Source organism: Eptesicus fuscus, chromosome 17 (genome assembly GCF_027574615.1).
Source record: "Eptesicus fuscus isolate TK198812 chromosome 17, DD_ASM_mEF_20220401, whole genome shotgun sequence".
In the NCBI taxonomy this organism is placed as follows: domain Eukaryota; kingdom Metazoa; phylum Chordata; class Mammalia; order Chiroptera; family Vespertilionidae; genus Eptesicus; species Eptesicus fuscus.
This window is the reverse complement of record NC_072489.1, coordinates 2984207-3004084: the sequence shown is the minus strand read 5'-3', so window position 1 is coordinate 3004084 and position 19878 is coordinate 2984207. Positions and strand designations below refer to the sequence as shown.

Genomic DNA, 19878 nt, shown 5'->3' with positions numbered 1-19878 from the left:
GAACATGTTTAAAGCAAAAGCCAATGTCTGGACTGTTTGAAATGCTTATGGTAAATACATATTCATTTCTTTTTAAAAAGATGAAAAGCCTGCCCTGAAGTCACACAGCCTGCAGTTTGAATTTCAGTTTCTTCATTTTCTGGTCGTAAAACAGGGCCAGTTGCTTGACCTCTGAAAGCCGGTTATCACTGGGAGGTGGGCTGTCTGAGAAGGACGGAGGATGCCAGCACCCTCGCCGCCTCTGCGTCGCTGCTCCCTCTCGGCAGAAGAGAAGAGCGGTGTTTTCAGGTTGTCAGCTGTGTGCACCGGTCACCTCTAGAGGCAGGCGGTGCGTTTCTTCTGACGATGAAGCGGTGACGCTGGCGGTGCAGCTGGGGACCAGGGACTCCCCGGAGGTGGCAGAGCCCGACGTGGGAAGAATGCTGCAGCCTTCCCTGAGCCACTCAGCCTGTTCTAGAACGGTGACTTCCCGGGTTATTAAGCGAGATTAAGAATTAAGTGAGAAATTAAACATTCAAATTTTTGGATAACTTTTGGTTCATAATTCAGTTACTTGCAGCCAAAGGTGTGCTCAGGGGAATGCCACCGCAGAGGCCTGGGCGTGGCCGCTCCTCCCCGCGGGAGGCCCCCCGCACCCCTGCCGCCTGCGGCCAGGTGCTGCCCCAGGGGCGGGGTCCCCCGAGCTCTCTCGCTGCCCTCCCCCTGACACCCGCAGCAGGCCTTGGGCCGGTGGGAGCGGTGATCATCCAGGAAAGAAATGACAGGGAGGGACCTTCTCCATCAGCCCCCACCCGCTCGGTGAACTTCAGGCCTCAGACCCTCCTCGGCCCGCGCCCAGCCGCCCCTGGGGCTCTGGCCCTGGCCGCCCGCCTGCTCGCCCTGCCCAGGAAGGGAGCCTGTTGGGTGGGACCGCGGGGCAGGCAGAGGCTCCGGGTAAACCTGAAGGCGAGCCGAAGGGTACCAAGCCCACCTAGGAGAGGGCTGACGACACGGGCCCTGCAGCCAGCCCGCTGGGTAACCCACCTCCCGAGTCTAAGGTGAACTAGAAAGAGGCTCCCCACCCCGCCCCGCCCCGCCCCGCCCCAGGCTCCGAGGGCACCTGCCTGGACTGCACCCTCTCCACCCCCTCCACCCCCTCCACCCCCTCCTCCCCTCCCCCTTCTGCAGCTCTGCCTCCTGCCGCCCACCGGGCCGGGAGCATCAGAGGAGGGGTGGCCGGGAGGGGAAGGCCCTGTCCCAGCCCGCAGGGACCATGACACCTCCCGCCACCCTCCCCTCCCCTCCCCGCACGGTGTGCAGCTCCCAGCCGGGGCCCCTGGAGGGCGGTCGCGCGGCCACCAGGGGGCGCCAGAGCTCCTCCCGCGGCCGCGCGGCCCGGGCCAGACCGCCCAGCCCTGGAGGGACCCCACCCAGCCGCCTGGGACCCACGTCGCAACCCACCTCCCCTCCAGCCCCAGGAAGCCACCCTCCCAGCGCCGCTCAGCACCGCCACAGCCGGGGTGCGGGTGGTGGAGAAAAGGAGGCCCCAATTCCACAGCCGAAGGTACGGGGAGACCTACGGCCCCGGCAGAGGAGGAGGCCGGGCAGGCACTGGGCGCAAAATGAAGGGCCGGCAGAAGACTCAGTATTAAAATAAATGTGCAATATTTTAAAATCAATATTACCAAAAAATAAATGATAAAGATCGGTAATTCGAATGAAGGTAAGATCCAGTCTCCCTCCTGGCTGGCCTGCCCTTCAGCCAGGCTCCGGCTGAGTCCCCGCTGAGCCCAGCCCGGTGCTTCCTGGCTCCAGGCCCGTCCGCAGCCAGCGGTGTGGCCACCGGGGAGGATGCGGGCCACGCCCAGGGGGTGCAACGGGGGATTCGTGGGGGGAACAGAGTTCAGGGGTTGGAATCTTCACAAGAAGCCCCTCCCTGCTCTCCAAAACCCCCCAGTTCTGAGGGAGAGAAAATCAAACCAGAGAGTCTTCCTCCACAGATGCCACAAAGCTCGCATCAAAATGGCGCCTGCGGTCACCACCTTTCCAGACCCTTGACTGATAAGAATGAGAGGTGACTAGAGGATGGGTGGCCCAGAAGGCTGAAGATGAGGAGCCCTGTGGGCCTGGGGCGAGGGGTGATTCCATCCTCCCCAGCGGGGCCCTAGCATCCCAAGTTCGGTTCCTCAGTGAGCTAGGAAAATTCCAGCCCAACAGCACTCCCCACTTGGGCCCTCCTCAGGCCTTCTCAGCTGCAAAGACCAAAGTCTTACCCGCTGACGCCACCCCTGGCTCCCAGTCACGGCGCAGTCCCACCCAGGACAGAGGCCCCGAGAGGGACAGCGCGGAGTGTCCCAACTGCGCCAGCCAGGCCACACCGAATTGCCAGCCACGCAAGGAGAGTGTGGAACCATGAAGGAGGAGACGGCCCACCTAAAGCCAACAGATAGGCACCACCCACCCACCTGGCTGCTGGGTGCCCGCCAGGCTCTATAAGGGTCCCAACACTGAGGACGGATGCAGTGCCCTCAGCCTGACGGAGCCGCTCTGTCCCCACAGGACCCTGACAGCCGTCTGCTCCGGACACAGCAACCCAGGTGTCCCAAGGGGGCCTCCTTCTCTAGGGAGGAGCTCCAAAGAGAGAGAGGGCAGGTGCGGAGGAAGGGCCTGGCCTCCTGAAAGTCAGGCACGCCAATGCCGAGGGCCAGCCCAGCCAATGCCAATGCCGAGGGCCAGCGCAGCGGCGGCGCAGGGGCGGCGCACGGACCCGGAGAGACTGCTGTTGGCGAGGATGCGCAAGGCAGAGCCGGGGCAGCAGGGAAGGAGCAGGGCCAGGGCAGGTGGACTTGGGGTTACAGAAGGTTTCTAGGGGCAAAGAGGACACGGGAGAAGGGCGCCAGGGGCAGTGGGGACAGGACCGCAGAGCCTCCCTCCCCACTTGCCGCTGGCTGGACGCCCTGAGGCACTGCACGCCCTCGGCCATGTCCATAGGGTGCTGAGAAGATGTTGGGAAATGAAAAGCTCAGGCCAGACTGTGAGGACATGGCTAAAAGCCACACACCCGCCCTGAGCTCCACTCCCCGCCCATCCCCTCCTTCAAAGGGCAGTCATGGGGAGTGGGTTTTAGGACCGCATTTGGGAGCACAGGTTTCAGGGTGCAGACCTGCCTCCTTGCCTAGCCATCTGGGACTTGGAGGCAGAGAAATGAGGCAGGAGTCATGGGGAGTGCCTGCAGCGGGGGGCAAAGGCTCCGTTCACCCAACTCGGAGCACGAGAGGGCGACCCCCCTGACCATTCCTAATCCCATAAGCCAGTGGTCAGCAAACTCATTAGTCAGCACAGCCAAATATCAACAGTACGATTGAAATTTCTTTTAAGAGCCCAATTTTTTAAACTTAAACTATATAGGTAGGTACATTGTTATTAACTTAATTAGGGTACATGGTATTTTGTGGAAGAGCCACACTCAAGGGGCCAAAGAGCCACATGTGGCTCGCGAGCCGCGGTTTGCCGACCACTGCCATAAGCTAATGCCACTTTGGTTTGGTTCGGTTTTCTTAAATAACCTTGGGCTTTTCTGAGATGTTTGCCTGGTTTATTACCGCTTTGCAGCCACAGCAACAGAACTGGCCCCAGGTTCCTCCGAGGGGAAGGCCTCCCAGGCCCTCCAGCAGCTTGGCAAAGGTCCGCACCCAGGCGTGAGCTGCCCCGGGGGCGCTGGGACAGCTGTGGCCAGCGGCATGCTCCTCACCTTCACTGTCTCCTCCAGGGACGCGAGTGACCACAGGGTACCCGAGAGGAGGGTGCCGGGGCTGGGGGTGGGATGGCCCCCAGTCTTCAAAAGGGTAAGAAGGTAGAGTCTGGAAATCTTCGCTTGCTATTGGTCTCAAACCTCCTGAACAGCTGGTGAAGCAGAAAAAGCTAAGAGCTCCGGAAAGGAAGCCATGATCACCAGAACTGCCATGCAGGGACCCGGACCCCGGCAGGCCCTGTGCCCGCCTTGCTTGCTTGGAGGTGAGGGTCTCCGGGCTGGGAGGTGGGTGAAAAGAGAGCTACTGATGCTGAGAATGTGGATTTCAACAAATTTGCCCATGAGACTGTGTGGATTCACAGGGATATGGGGACCAGTGCTGACCTCAGGACAGCCCAGTGACAGGCCTCAGGCCCCGTCGGGCCCTGCGCTGCCTAACAAGTGGGCTGCAGACTGATAAAGGACTAGTCTTGGCTTCAGGTGAACAAACTGGGCCAGGCCAAAACGAGGACGGAGGGATTTAACCCGGGCACGGGCGAAGCTCCGGGCGTGTAACCTCCGGCCCTGGCGTGAGCACAGTGAGCTGCTTCAGAGAGCCTCGCGGAGGGGCCGGGGGACTGTGGGCCTCGTGCTCGGGAGCCTCCTAGGTGAGGGGCTGCTCAGGGCATGAGCGCAGCAGTTGGCCGGGTGCCCAGGACCCCTCGGGCGCCCATGGCTTCTGTGCGCCCTCCCCTGGGACAGGCCCTACTGTCCCAGGCCGAGACCTCCCGGGGCTCCTGGAGCGTGGAGTCTGCTGCCGGAGCCAGAAGTGCCCGGGGTTGTCTCCTCCCCCCCAAGGCCTTCCCCTGAAGTGGGACCTGGGCGAGGCCGGGGATCTACCTGAAATCACACCCTTGGCTTGGCTCCTGTCCCTTCCCTGCCTTGTGCTCCCCCCCCCCCTCCACCTTCCTTAATAAACCCAGTGGTGAGGGATATGGTCCCAGCACGGCTCTGGGAACTAGTTTCAGAGAGCAATGGCCAGAGCACGCACGTCCCAAGTAAGATGCAGAGCAGAGGGCAAAGGGCCTGGAAGAGGCTCCGAGTGAGGAATGGCCACGGAGACGGGATGTGGGCAAGAGCAAGCCCCCACCTGTGGCTATAGAAGTGGACCCCAATGCCACCAGCACACTTTTCGGGGGGTTAGTCCATTTAATCTTCACAGCCAGCCTAAGGAGGAGGCACCATTATCATACCCATTTACAGATGAGGAAGTTGAGGATCAGCGAAGTTAGTAACTTGCTCAAGAGCTCATGGCTATAGGTGAGATCCAGGATTCAAACCCAGGTTTTACACCACTGAGCTATAGTGTGCCCCGCCCTAAGTGTCAGGACCTGCATTGGGAAGGATGTCTGATGGCCCATGGAGTAAGAATCCAGCACTTCCAAGGGGTAGACTCAATGACACGGAAAGTGATGTCACTGTGGGACCGGGCCATTCTGGCTTTTCCACCTCCTGGCCGGAATAGCTCCCCCCTCCCCCGCATAGCGTCCCCCGAGGTGGACTAGTGACTCCCTGCAAGGGGGACAGCAGCCTGGGGCTTGGACAAGAGGTGCCGCCCTGTGTCCTGGCCAGGGAACCCGGCTTCGGTTGCGGGGGGCCTGCGAGGCTGCCCGGCAGGAGGGACAGGGACATACCAGAGGGGGTTCTTGTCTGGGCTGGGAGCCTAGTAATCTGGATGAATGCTCCAAAGGACAGAATCTACCAGGAAAAAAAAAGGCTAACCTTCAACAACCCTTCCCTGGCAAAGCTCCAACCTCCAATACTTTATTTCAAATTCAAATAAATGCACAAATAATGAGATCCACCACCTCCCAGAGCAGAGCCTGAAGGGAAACCAGAAAGTCTGGTCAGAAACCTGGGGTCTGAGAGGAGACCTGTAAACTAAGCTGGTGGCCAGTCCTGAGAGCCTGAACACTGCCAGTCAGGCTGCCCGCGAGGGGCAAGGTGGGAGGCAGGGTGGTCTGTCTCCAGGGCAAGTTCAGGTCCAGCTGCGGTCCATCCAGCGGGCGGAGGCTGTGCGGCCTGGTTAGTGAGGCCAAGGGCCCATCCTGTTGTCTCAGGGCAGCGAGCTCACCAGGGCGGCGTTCCGGGGCGCCACCTGCAAAGACGCATCTCAGTCAAGGTGAGGTGGGTGGGCGGCTTCACTATCCTTTCCCTTGCGGGGCCAGGCCCAGCCCGCCATCCTGGCCTGCCAGGTGCAGCCTGGAGGTGGCGCAGATTGGCACACAGCAGCCAAGCAGCGTGACCACAGGCACCTCCCAGCCCCGCCTAGGCTGCTCTCTGCCGGGTACACCCCTCTGCCCACATGTCCAGACCAGCTGTGTCCTGAAGACCCCGCTCAGCTGTGGCCTGTGGGAAGGTGCCCTCCCCAATCCCGTTCCTCACCATCCCCCTCAGGTCCCCACAGCCATCTGCTCTCTCCAGTCTGCCCTCCCTCCCCCCAACCCCCACCCCGTGACTGGGCTCCGGGAGCCCCTGGGCAGGGCTGGGCGTGAAGACAGCCGGAACCCATGTGTCACTCCAGGACGTGAAGTGCCCTCCCACACCACACACAGGGGACAGTCCCCGCTGCGGTGGACAGAGCCCAGCGCCTCAGGACTGCAGGAAAACCTGCTTGACCCCATTTTAAAAGGGGGGCGAGGCCAACCCTCTGCCCCGCCTCACTGGCAGAAGTGATTCTGATTGGCTGTCATTTTTAAGCAGGGGTGGCATTTTACCAGCCCAGCTACTAGTAGAAGTGAGAATGGCATGGTTCTGGGTAAAGCCCAAAGAGCGGCCTTGGAAGGCATTCTGACCAGGAGCATGCCTTTCTCACCTCGCTCCTGGGCTGGTAGCATGTCACTCCTGCATCTAAAATGATCCCATTGTTGCCGGAATCATTTCCACTGCAGTGAGTCCCTGGGGGCAGGGGGAAGCCTGCTGTCAGGGCCTGGGTTCCCAGGTGCAGACGGTGGCCCAGGAAAGGGCCACATCATGGGCAGGGCTGCATGTGGGCCCTGACTCCGCCCTCCCGTGCCCGTGACCCTCGGCAGACACTAACCTGGCTCCTCAGAGGTGGGCTGGCAGGTTCTGTCTCGGGAGCTTGGATTTTCAACTCTAAGCCCCAGGACGAGCACACAAGCCCGTTCCATCCTCCGTGGGCCTGGGGAGATCCTTGGGCAGTCAAGTCATGCTGTGTCAAGCCCTGGTGTCCTGGGCTCCCCCACTCCCATGATCCCCTGGCCCCCATGAGCCCTGGCCCATGTCAGGTCAGGTGCACAGGACCGGGGCAAATAGGCCCACAGCCTCACAGCCCCTGCCATTTCCCACCAGTGGGAGACCCCACCACAGGCTCCTCTACCCACCATCCCTGCCCTCCCTTCGTTGAATAACTGCACCAGCTGAAAATAAATCCTTAAACCAAAGGAATGAGGTAATAATGGTGCAAGTTCAGGACTGTGACATATTTGGGGACAGGGGCCACCTGTTTCCCATTCCTGAGGCCACCCCAGACACAGTGACAGACGGAGCCACGCTCAGACACACCTGCAGCCTTTCTTACAGCTCAGCTCCCTGGTACCGGGCGAGCCCCTTCCACGCGTGAGCGCAGCGAGGGCACGAGCAGCCTGTCTCGTTTCCCAAGGAACCCAGACCTGGCACAGACCATGGCCTCCTTCGCAACCGCCTCACTGGCTGGCTGGCTGGCGAGCTGCAGGAAGACCCAGGCCTCAGCCAGCCCTGCTTTGAACCTCAGCCTCCACTCTGACGTCCGACCCGGGGACATCAGCCACAGCCCGGCCACACGTCTGCGCTTTGGTCCGTGCGTGAAGACTCGGCAAGGCCAGGTGCCGAACGGTGTGGCACGCAGGCGGCCTTTGGCAGCGTGGGTCCCGTCTCTAAAGACCAGCTGACCCGTCACCTGGGCCCCGTTTCATGTCAAGGATTCCTCGTCTCAGCTCTGCTTTCGGGTAAAGCCACCGCGACTCTAGGGGAAATCACAGCAGAGTCCTGAAGAGACTGGACAGAAGGAGATGATTTTTACAGGAAAATCAGGACCTCCCTTGTACACGGCGCTGAAACTGCCCCAAGTTCAGGCCCAAAGTGCAGATGTGGCCCATGGGAATCAGCCCTTAAAAACCAGCCCAGCTGCAAGCAGCAAGTCCCCAGGCTGACGTCCTGCGTCTGCTGGCAGCTGACAGCACCGACGTGTCCATAGCTGCCAGTGGGTCCAAAGGGCATGGGGCCCCCACTGTCCCTGGCGGGGGGCTGAGTCCAGGGGGCGGGGCAGCGCTTGGGGCCACAGCTCCTCACTCTGGGGCTGCGCTGGGGCAGCCGCAGCAGCTGGGGCGCCTCAGCGACTGCATGACAGCCCGCAGCGGCCCCCTCCGGCTCTCTGCGGACAGGCTGTCCTCGCTGGCAGGTGCCAGCTGCAGCTGCTCAAACTGCATCTCCAGGTGCTTCTGAATGGCCACACCAAGCACCTCAGGGTCCACTGCAGCCCCGTACACCTCCCACGTCATGCCTTCAGCATCCCACCGCACATCCCGCACAGGGGACGGCGCCTCCTCCAGCCCGGACCCCAGAGTTACCTCCGGGAATGGGTGCAGGGCCACCGGGACTTCCTGGGGCGGGCTGGTGGCCACAGCCTTGCACACTGCCATGGGGGCCGCCTGCACGCCCGCATCCTGGGCTGACGGAGGTGACGCCAGCCCTGGGGCCAAGTCACTGGCTGAGGTCATGGTCCACACATCTTTGGTCCTCACGCCAGGCTCCACCGCTGAGCCAGTGGGACCCCAGGGATGGGCACAGCAGTGGGAAGGCCCAGGATGCCCCCCGGGTAACCCACACTGGAACTTCACCCCACGCTGAGCCTGCAGCCCAGACTCACTCACTGATGCGACTAGTTTGGGAAAGGCCAGGACCCCCGGGGCAAGCAGAGCATGGCAGGAGCCTCGGGCGCCCTCCTCCCTCATGTCACACGGTAGAGCTGCTGGCGGCAGAGCACGGCAGGAGGTGGCGGCTGAGTGCTCAGTGGCTTTGGGCTTGGCCTTGAGGCTGCTGCTGTGGGTGGGTGTGCCTCCCAGGTCTACTGGCGACACCCACACCTGACTCTCTCCCAGGGTCCAGGCTGAGCTCAACGCCCCGTCCTCTGGAGCCAGGTCCCTTTCCGGGACTGCAGGGGCCTGACCTCCCTGGCCAGAAGTACCGCCAGGCTGCAGCCGCGCCCTGTGGACCGGCGAGCTGCCAAGGGCCGAGCAGCTGAGGCTGGCCCTCCGAGCCCCACTGTGGCCCCGGGTCTGAGGGCGAACCAGGTCCGAGTGGCTCCTCTGCACAGCAGCAGCGCTGGGGACCCGCAGGCGACACAGGTCACCACCATCCACAGTAGACACGTTGCCCACCGTGCTGCTCCGCCAGTGGCCCATGACACCAGGCTGTGGTCCCGGGCCGGGGCCCTGCGCCTGCTCCGTGCTCTCAGCTGGGTGGCCCTCTTCCTCCTGGACCTGGGGACCGGTGCTGGTGCCCCGCTGGGCCTGCCAGACCGTGCTGCTGGCACTCTTCCGGAGCTCTGGCCGCTGTCCCCGGCCGTCACCCAGCAGGCTGGACGAGCTCCGGGACAGGGATCTTGGCTGGGGGCTCCGGGCCCGGGCCCCGGGTTCGGGGCGGCTGCCGCTCATGGCTGCCTGCGGAGAGAGGGAAGGAGCTGTGAGTGGCAGGGCTCCTGGAGACTCCGCTGTGGGCTCACAGGGGCCAGGCCCTGCCGCTGAGTCTCACCCGCCTCATGCATCAGAGAAATAAGCACAGGACACCAGGCCCTGGAAGTCCAGGGCATCACACATTGTCCAGGAACGGCACTACAACTAGCAAACAGGCAGAAACACACAGGCCAGGACGGGCGCTACTGCTGGATCACGCATGGAGGGAGCCGGGGAAGAGGCCAAGTGCAGGGCCTTTGGGTGGGGCTTTGAGACAACAGCTTAGTCAATCAGCACATCAGCACTGCAGTATTTTCATAACCAGTAAAGCTAGACTGACAAATACCAACCTGTTCCTCCCAGGCCTGTCAGTACCCATCGGGCCCTGAACTGGGGACTCCTTGGGACACAGTGGGGCCCAGAGGTGTGTGGGATGGATAAGCAGAACACGGACACAGTGAAAATGGCCGACCCCGTTCTCTCCGGCCCAGCCGGGCTGAGCAGTCACATCCCTGGAACTCAGTCTTCAGCTGTGAAAGGGCAGCGTTTCCTGACCCACCCCCCACTCTGGCTCCGGGGCAAGGAGAGGCCCCACGCCAGCCCTCACACGCAGCCCTCTCTCAGCTTTGTTCACTCCTCAGCCAGCCCCTGAGCGCTTATTGCATTGCAGGCTCTGACTCATTTAGATCCAGCTATGCCCTGGGAATGGGTCCCAAACTACCAATCAGACACACCCTCCATCAAGTGTACACTCCTTCTTGCAAAGTGGGCCTGCACCCTTCCTGCCCCCTCCCTCCTTGCCGTTCCTGGTCCTTCCTCCAGCTGCACAGACCCCTCGAGACCGCCCACTGACCCATCTGCACTGGCCCTGCACCTCAGCATCCTCCTGGGGAAGCTCCCCTGAGCTGGGCTGGCACCAGTCTGGCCTGGACGGCAGAGTCTGGCCAAGCGTGGGCTTCCGACCAGCCTGAGGTCGTGAAAGCAGCCTGGGGCTGCCGCCCTGTCTGCCCAGCACGCGGCACTGACCTGACGTGCAGCTGACGCTCAGAGAATGTGTGCAGTGTGCCTGGCCGAGAGCAGTGAGCACAAGAGTAAGCCACGGAGGAAAGTGCTGAGCACCAGAAACAAGGTCTGAGGGAGGGCCTTTTGCCAAGCAAGAGAGCGAACTTGGGTGATGGGTCAGAAAGGGCTTCCCCGAGGCCCAGGCACGCCAGCGGGGAGAGGGAAAGGGTGCCGTGGGTAAGGAATGGGGTGGGGGCAGCAGGCAGGGGCTAGGCAGGGCCCCAGCAGTGAGGTCAGGCATCTGGGCCAGCCTAGCCTTTGCAAAGCTGTGAATTAGGAACATCACTCCGGGACTCCCTGCCTGGCAAGATGAGCTGGAGAAACAGGACAAGAACAGCCTGCCTGCAACAGGGACAGTTTGGGCAACCCCAGTCCTGCCCTCCCACCACTGGGCTGATAAGAACTGCCAAAAAACTAACCCCCCCCCCCCCAAAAAAAAAGCCCTCGCCAGTTTGGCTCAGTGGATAGAGCGTCGGCCTGCGGACTGAAGGGTCCCAGGTTCGATTCTGGCCAAGGGCACATGTCCTGGGTTGCGGGCTCGATCCCCCGTGGGGGGCGTACAGGAGACAGCCGATCCATGATTCTCTCTCATCACTGATGCTTCTATCTCTCTACCTCTTCCTTCCTCTCTGAAATCAATAAAGAAATGTATTAAAATAAAATAAAAACTAACCACTCTAGCCAGGTGAGCAAGGCCACCTGGCCGGGAATGCGGGAGGCCCTCAGGAACTCAGCTGCTGTATAATTACAGACTTTTTGCCATCCATGCGCAGCAGGTGGCCGGTGGCTGTTCGGCCCCCAGTGAGGATGTTTCGAGGCTACGGTGCCGAGAGCTCCAGCTGGGCTGTGGAGTCTGCTCAGCACAGCTTCCTGCGACGGAAGACTCCACGCCGCACTGTCCAACACAGAAGGCACGGCCACAGGTGATCAGTGACTACACTGGGCAGAGCAGGCCCAGACCCAGCCCTAGCCTGGGCAGGAGTGGCCCACCCTGGCTGCTCCTTGGGGCCAACACCAGCGTGGTCCCTGGAAGGATCATGAAAAGGATGAGTGGCCAAGAGCGGCCATGACCCAGGCCCTGCCCTCAGGGATGTGATGATGGACATAGAAACAGAAAAGGGCAACAGCAGTAACAATCACAGTGATGATGGCCATGATGATGATGATGACGACGATGATGACAGCTCCCAGGACCAAATCACCCGCCATGTGCCAGGATGCGCCACATCCTTCCCAGCAGTCTCAGTTAGTTGTCAGAGCAACTTCATGAGCTACATCATCCTTCCACCCTACAGGCAGGACCAAAGCTTAGAGGGTTCAGTGACTCACCCAAGAGGGCGGGCAGGAAGTGCACTGCTGGCTAGGAAGGCTGTGGTCCCCGACAGCCCTGGTAGGCAGACAGCCACCCAGCTGCAGGACCAAGAACACCGAGAAGACCGCATCTGGACAGCCTCCCCAGCCTCTGGCTGAGCTCCACTCCCCTGGACCCTCCTAGGGAGCAAGGCCTTAAAGAACCAAGCCAGGCCCTGGCCCCCGATGGAACGGGAGGGATGAGGCTGGGGTGCCATCATACCCAACCAGGCACAAGTGAGAAGCCATCATTGCAAGGGCCCCCTGTGCCTGCCTCACCAGGTGGCTACCCAGTGACCAGGGCCGGCAGTGACCCAGAGAACAGTGATGACAAAGACCCAGAGGAGTGGGGGGTGTTATGCATCTGTTGATTCCTTTCCTCATCCACTCCACAAGTGGCAGGTGACAAACTGAGGCTTGGAACAGCTCAGAAATGTCAAAGAACCCAGAGCTGAACCCCAACTGCGAATTCCTCCTACAACCTGCCTCCCCAGACCTAGCAGAAGGAAGGGCTCTGAGGCCGATAACCCAGGCCACCTCCAAGGAAAGGAGGTCTCCCACACCCTCGCTCTCAAAGAAAGGGGGCCTTACAGGGAGTGATGGGAGCTGACGCGTGTGCAGCGCAGCCATGGGTGAGCAGACAGCAAGCTGTCTGCTTCCCCACTGGCTCTTCTTTCAGGTGGACACCTAACCTCTTTGAGCCTCAGTTTCCCCAATCTGAAAAGCAGGAGTGAAGAAGTAAGCCCCACCCTGCAGGGTCTTGTGCAGACTAACTGTGATGGCATATGGACTGTCTGGAATGACTGAATAACTTCTTCCCCTTCCAACAGGAGTGGCTTCCACAGGGACTGGCCCTGGCAGGGGGCCCTCCGGAAGCCGCTAAGGCACCTAGTCTCACTTCCCAATCGCTCCCAACTTCGTGCCATCCTCGGACCTGGCCAGCACCAGTGTCCCCAGCGCCTTCATCGCCACAGTTTCCCAGGCTACTTCGAACCTAACTTGGGAGGATATGCACGCACCGGCGGGCACGCGTGTAGACATGCACACAGGTTCGGAGTCAGCATTGTAAACGCCCAGAAGGCATGCCCATCTGCCTCAAAAACCTTGGAGAAGGCTCTGGTTTCACCCTAAAGGTCCCTGGGAAGGTGTTGAACAAGATAAAGGGCAGGAACATAGAGGTAGCCAAGACCCCTGCTATTCTGTGGTGACACTTTAATGGTCTCTCCCGCCCCAGCTGATGCCAATCCAAGTTGTAAGTGGCCAGTGCAGGACTTGCCGTGGCTGCGGTCCTGCTCGGAGGAGCGCCAGGCCCCGCGCAGCCTCACCCAAGGTCACTCTGAGTCAGAGCCCCCCGTCTGCAGAAACGCCGGGCTGGCCGGACCCGGGAGGCCGCCGGGTTCCTGGTCAGATTCCAACTCCCGCCCTGTGGCCGCAGCACCGGAGCCGGGCCCCTCCGTGCGTGCCCAGGGGAACACGAGGCAGGCCCCGTCTCAGACCACACTTGGCACATCCACATAAGGCCCCCTTAAGGGAGGTGAGGACTTCTGCTTCCGGCAGAAACAGGAAAGGCAAACGTACTGGTCAGGAGGGAAAACTGTTAAACGCGGACCTCAGCCCCCAGGGACCCGCTAGGGCCACAACCTCGGAATCCCTCACTGCAGAATGGGTGTGGCGGCCTGCAGCAGGTGGTCTGACCCGCCCAGCAGCACCAGGCCCAGGCTCAGGGCCCAGGCTCAGGGCCCAGGCGGGCTCGGCGGCAGGAACATCCCGAGAGGGAGTGTCTGGAGGGGACCAAGCCCGTCCACACAGAGAGCAGCCTTCAGGACGAGGGAGGGAAAAGAGCTGGGCCAGGAACGGCTCTAGGGCAGCCCTGGCTTAGAGGCCGCAAGGACCCACCAGCCCGCACTTCCCCAGGGGCCCCGGGAAGGTGCGCTTCAGGCCCAGCCGCCCCAAACCAGGTGGCTCGCGGGCCCCCACCAGCATGCTCGCGGGCACCCATGCACCCCAGGGGCCCAGGCCCCACCCAGAGACACGTCAGGGGTGGGCGCTCAGGCCCTCTCGCTGTGCCGGCCGCGGGAAGCAGCGTCTACACAGTCGCATTCTGCACACCACCCGCAGGCCCAACACACCGCACCGCACCGCACCCCTGGGCCGGGCGCCCGCTCCGCCTCCCGCACAGGCCGCCCTGACTCACGGACAGGCCCTCCACACATGCCCAGAACTAGGCTGCCGACCCTGCCAGCAGCGAGACCTGACTGAAGGAAGCTGGGGCCGAGGGGCGGCGGGCAGGGCGAAGGGAGGTGGGGGCGGGGGCCTGTGCGGGGTGCGGCGGGCGGGAGGGAGGGGAGGAGGACGGAGCAGCGGAGGGAGAGGAGCGGGGGTGAGGCCGGAGACGGGTCCGGGCGGAGTAGGTGGAGGACGGGGAGGGGTGGGCTAGGAGCGCGGGGAGCGGGAGGAGTGGGTCCCGCGGGAGGGGCACCGCCCACCCCGCCCCCCGCCCGGGCCGCTCGCCGCCGCCCTCACCCTCGGCGCCCGAGGCCGGCGGGGGCGCCTCTCCTGCGGCCACAGGTGCTCGGCGCGGGGCCGAGATGGAGCGGGCGGCGCCCACCCCGCACTCGCCGCGGCCGGTCCGGAGCCAGCGGCGCGGGGGCTCCGCGGGGAGGGGCGCGGGGCGGGGCCGCGCACCTGGGCCCGCCCTCGGCCCCACCTCCCTCCTGGGCGCCCGCGGGGGTCCCGGTCCCGCTGGCGACCCGGCGTCACGGCCCCTCCCCGGGTCCTTCGTCACCCTGGCTCCGCCCTTTGCTAGGCGCGGGCTTCCGACCGGCCCTCCGACCCCAAACTCTGGGGTCCGCCCTCTCGGGACCCCTCCCCTCCAGGCCCTGGACCCCTCAGCCCATCCTCCGGTCCCGAGCCCGCCTCGGTCCCTGGAGCGCCCCCTCCACGCCCCGGCCTCGTGCGCTGGGCCCGCGACCCCAGCCCGCCAAGCCCGCAGTCTCCCATCCCTTCCCCGCCCGTCTCGACCCCCACCTTTGGCCCCAACCCAGTCCCGGCATTCAGTCTCCAGCCCACCGCCTGGAGCCCCGACCCCGGCGTGCGCCCTACCCGTGCGGGGTGAGCCGGACACGCCGAAGCCCGCACCCCTTCCCGCGTCCCGCAGCCCGCAACGCCTCGCCTCGCTCCCGCTCCCCCCACCACCTCCGGAGCCCGGCCGGGCCCTGGAACGCCCCCCCGCCCCGCCACGCTGGGACCAGCGGGCTCTGGTCCCTAAACTTGGCGTCTCCCGCGGTCTCCCGCGGTCCTTGGCCCGGCTCCGGTCGCACAGGCTCCACAGCGGCCACCGCCCCGGAGCGGGCCCCCTCCCCCACGACCGTCCCGCCCTCAGCAGGTTCCTACCACCCCTCCCTGGGCCGAGCGGTAAGAGGGGTTTGTCCTATCTCCGGCCCCATTGTCGGCCTTGTCCATTGGCCCAGCCTCAGGGACCTCGGCTTTCCTGTGCGGCTGTTGGTGAGGAGTCCGCACGCCTCCTCCCGTGGCCCAGGAGCCACCTCCACTTCCTCTGGGTTGGGAAGACCTCGGGCCCCAGCTTCACCTCCGGCCTCTCCCAGCCCCGCTAGCACCGCAGCCCAGGGCGTCTGCAGGAAGCTCCCGGCCCTGTGAGCCAGGCAGAGGGGAGCCCAGGCAGGGCCTGCACCATTCAGTCCTCAGGAGCCCCCAGACTGCCACCTAGCCCCGGAGAGGGCAGTGAGGCATGGTGCTGCAGGTGTGGCTCTGACCTGGCACCCAGCCACCCATGCCTGGGTGTGTTCTCTGCCTGTGGAGCCCTCCCCTGCCCCAGCCCCAGTACCCCTGTCTGCAGCTCTGAGCTGACCCTCACCAGTTTGCCCCATGGACGCAAGAAGACATCAGGTGCTACTATGTCGGCATAGCATTTGGCCCTGTGGGTCACGCCCTCATGCTTCCCTGCCTGGCTTCTAACCACAGGCACCTCAGCCTGCTCCCCCAGCCTGAGCCCCTGCTTCTGAAGCCTGGAAGCCTCACTCCTATCTTCTCTGCCCGCCCCACCCTGGTCAGTTCCAGCCTCCCTGGTGGTGGGGGAGGGTCTGCTCAGGAAGACCCTTTCCAGTGGGGTCTTAGTGCATAGTCCAGGGCCTGCAGGTGGCTCCCCGGGGGCCGGGGCTGAGCACTGGAAGCCAACAGGGGTGTCCAAGTGGAGGCTCCAGGCCTTGGTCCCCACCACACAGCCTGGCAGGGGTCCTGTCAAGGAGGACAAATGTGGGATTTGTTCGCTGAGGCCACCACCCACTCCTGCCCAGGATTAAGACCCGTCCTTCCCCATCTCAGAACTCTTACTGAGTCTTTCTAGGGAAGTCAACTGAGCACCGAGAAGGGATGAGTTACATGGGTTACATGGAGTTGGTGTCAAATCTGGGACTGAAACCTGGGCTCCAGCAACCTGAGCACCTGGGGACCCTCCCAGCCCCTTACCTTGAGTGTTTCACAGAGGCCTGCTTGGAGCTGGGTGCCCAGAGTCTCTGCCACCCTGGGTGCCTGCAGACGCAGCAGGCTGGGCCTGCCCCCGGCTCCCTGAGCATCTCCCAGCTTGGCCTCTTGTTCACCCAGTCCTCTCTTCCATCTGTCAAGGAAGCTCCCCGGCTTCCCAGGGAGAGCCAGGATGGGGAGTCAGACGTAAACTGTAATCCCAGCTCCCCCACCTTCACTTGCTCTTCAGTCCCACACCCAGGCAATACTGTTCATATCTCTGGGTGTCGATTTCCTCACCTGCAGAGTGACGATAATTATACTTGTCTCACAGGGCTGTGCAGAAGACGGGGTTTGTGGAAGTTTCTGTAGAGTGTTCTTGCTGCTATCAGTCGTTTGATCAAATATTTCTCAGGTTCCTCCTACCTCAGGTTTTGGAGATGCAAGCCAGGACTGCATGGTGTGGGAGTGGGTTTGTCGGTTGCTTTGGTACCGAGAGGAGGCTCTCCCCAAGTGCCATTTCCTGAGAATGGGAAACCTGACAGGAGAGCAAATACGTTGCGCCCAGGAGTCCAGTGGGGGCACGGGGGCGGGAGGGGGGCGGGGGGAGGAGACCCAGGTGGAGAGGCATGTGGAGCACACAGGACTGCGTGTCCTAGGAGGCCTGGCATCCCGGCACAGGTCCCTGACGTGGCAGGAGTGGGTAAGGTCCTCGGGGACACTGCAGGGAAGAGGTCCCGGCCCCAGCTGGGAGTAACCAGGTGGCCAAGGACTGCGGAGGGGCAGCCAGGAGAGAAAGAGGGACACTGGGCATTGCGTGACCAGGGCACGTAGAGCAAGCAGCTTCGATGAGGCGCTGGAGCAGACGCCACGGAAGAGGACTGAGGAGTCGAGGGGAGAACCGAAGGCTGCGCAGGTACAGGCACTGGTTCAAGCACAGCCATAAAGGGGAGAAGAAAGAAAGCTGTCACTTGGGAAGGGACATGAAGTCAAGAGAGAGATGTTTTGGTTTTGGCTCTGATTTATGGTTTACTTTTTAATAGGCTTGATTTCAAGCAACAGAAAACAGCTCTGGTTAAGTTAAGCTCAGAAAGGGAAGACTGCTGACCCCTGTGGCTCAGTGATTGAGCATCGACCTATGAACCAGGAGCTCACAGTTCAATTCTGGGTCAGGGCACATGCCCAGTTGCGGGCTCGATCCCCAGTGTAGGGCGAGCAGGAGGCAGCCGATCAATGATTCTCACTGATCATTGGTGTTTTTATCTCTCTCTCTCTCTCTCTCTCTCTTCTCTCTGAATTCAATAAAAGCGTGTTGCTGTTTTTAAGAGAAAACTGCAGGGATCTCAGAATGGAAGCCAATCCTGGAGAGTTTATCTTGGTTCTTTGAAGCAAAGCCAGGTTTTCTGAGACAGTGGCTCCCCACAGAAGGAGCCACTCCTGCCACGCCTGTCGCCGCCACGCGAAGGAGGGTTCCAGTTTGTCCTTCCCGTGCCTCTCTGCTCAAGGTCCAAAGTCCCAGGGGAGCAGGAGCTCCGTGGCTGCCCCACAGCCACGTGTGCTCTGTCCTTGGATGGAGAGAGATGCCTGGCCAAGGCGTTCTCTTTAGAAGCACCCACGTCCCACCAGGACCACACACACTGGACGTTTTCCCAGAAGGGGGGATGGAAACTGGGTGGCCAGACACAGATAGATCCACTGCACGTTGTAACAGACTGAGCCTGTTTGACAGCAGGGAGAGGGCCAGGGAGAGGGAGTGGGTGAAGAACAGACGAGAGCAGGCGCCACCGCTGGCACTGGTCCCGAGCGCAGGACCCAGAGCACGTGGGGCAGGACCCAGAGCACGTGGGGCAGGACCCAGAGCACGTGGGGCAGGACCCAGAGCACGTGGGGCAGGACCCAGAGCAGAGCACGTGGGGCAGGACCCAGAGCACGTGGGGCAGGACCCAGAGCAGAGCACGTGGGGCAGGACCCAGAGCACGTGGGGCAGGACCCAGAGCACGTGGGGCAGGACCCAGAGCACGTGGGGCAGGACCCAGAGCACGTGGGGCAGGACCCAGAGCACGTGGGGCAGGACCCAGAGCACGTGGGGCAGGACCCAGAGCACGTGGGGCAGGACCCAGAGCACGTGGGGCAGGACCCAGAGCACGTGGGGCAGGAGCAGAGTGGCTTCTCCATCGAGCCAGGAGAAATGATGGGGGTAGACCTAGGTAAGTTACTAGGTCTTGAAGTTGAAGTTTGATGGTTTCTGTTTTCTCTGTGAAATAAAAGGCAAGCTCTTGTGCTGAGAGGGAAAGGGGAAGATGGGAAGGTGGGAGGAGGGAAGTGGAAGCGTTTGAAACAGGCATTACTGAAAGTGGAAGAGCCATGGGCCCAGGCGATGTTTGTGAGCAGCAGTAACAGCCACAGGAAGAATCCTCACCCAAGAAGAACACGTTTTCATTAGGACTCACTTTTGGAAGAGAGAAAGGAAGAGTCAGGGCCACAGCCTTCCTGGATGTAATTAAATAGCACATAAATGGATAGAATGTGACTGAAAAGAGTTTTGTTCCTGTGAAAACTAGGTTAAACGTTTTAGAAAGTGAGTTACAAAAACTGCTGTCAGTTAAGTGTTTAAGTGTGGGAAAGGCAACTTGCAAAAGAAGAGGAAAATCATGTCTATTTAGAAAAATTCTGAATCTGATTGCTTCCCAACTGTCTTTAAGTTAACTGACTTGCCTATTGAACAATAGTATAGCAGATTGAATGCTGAATAAAAGGGCTAATATTGTATAGTTCAGGAAAACCAGAGAATTCATCAACTCCAGCTTCGGGCATTGCTAAAGCTCACATGATGTGGCCACGGCTCTGCCTCATTCGCCCCTTCTTTCCAATTCCCTCTGGATTAGATTCATCCTTACACAGGCTCTCCTCTTGGGAAACAAGGGTGCCAGCTGCGCCAAATCTACATCCGCACATCTCCGGGTCCACAGACCAATTCTTGCTGATGCTGCTTGACAATGCGCTCCTCCTGGGAGGGCGGGGCACTGTCCTATGATTGACAGTCCCTCCAGAGTGACAGAGTAGAGGAATGCCAAGCTGCTCTTGCTAGACCAAGGGCAAAATGACAATGAGGTGGCCCCAAACCCAGAAGACCCCTGGGGGAGCATCTCTCAGGGTCTCAGAAAAGGAGACACTGGAAGTTCAAATGTGTCCGTGTGCCATCGATGCCCAAGTGTCAGAGAGCTTTGACTAGTTGAATAGTCTCTTTTTCAGACCAAAAACCACGAGCGTGTGAGAGACTCCTCTAGCCATCCTTCCTTGAGTGAAAAAGACACTGACTTCCCAGGCCCTAGTATTTAATAGATGCTGAGGGCGGAGGGAGGCAGTTAGTTTATCCAGGAGTACCCATTGCCATCTCAGTTTCGCCCACAAATAGTTTACTGAGTCCCTTGCGAGTGCCAGTCCTAGGCTGCACTTGGAATACATGCTGAATCAGACATGCCTTGACCTCAAGGCCTGTGTGATGAGGGATTCAGGGACAGCAGTGACAGACGGACAAACAGACAT

The 19878-nt window shown here is 61.5% G+C and overlaps 1 protein-coding gene across 9 annotated transcripts; it reads right to left on the bottom strand.

Moving 5' to 3' along the window:
• Nucleotides 1–5503: 5503 nt before the first annotated feature.
• Nucleotides 5504–15009, bottom strand: GPRIN2 (G protein regulated inducer of neurite outgrowth 2). Of its 9 annotated transcripts, none has more exons than XM_054729186.1 (4): nucleotides 9521–9670; nucleotides 7295–9429; nucleotides 6810–6922; nucleotides 5504–5867 (listed from the first exon to the last, which is right to left on the bottom strand). In XM_054729186.1, exons 1-2 carry the CDS (start codon nucleotides 9527–9529, stop codon nucleotides 8056–8058), a joined length of 1383 nt encoding a protein of 460 aa, XP_054585161.1. In that variant the 5' UTR covers nucleotides 9530–9670; the 3' UTR covers nucleotides 5504–5867; nucleotides 6810–6922; nucleotides 7295–8055. The 9 variants fall into 9 exon arrangements, 8 of the variants coding, with proteins under 8 accessions (XP_054585161.1, XP_054585162.1, XP_054585163.1 ...); XM_054729187.1 differs by having other exon boundaries at nucleotides 6810–6911; XR_008558804.1 differs by lacking the exon at nucleotides 9521–9670 and having other exon boundaries at nucleotides 6810–7733; nucleotides 8338–8393.
• Nucleotides 15010–19878: the final 4869 nt, after the last annotated feature.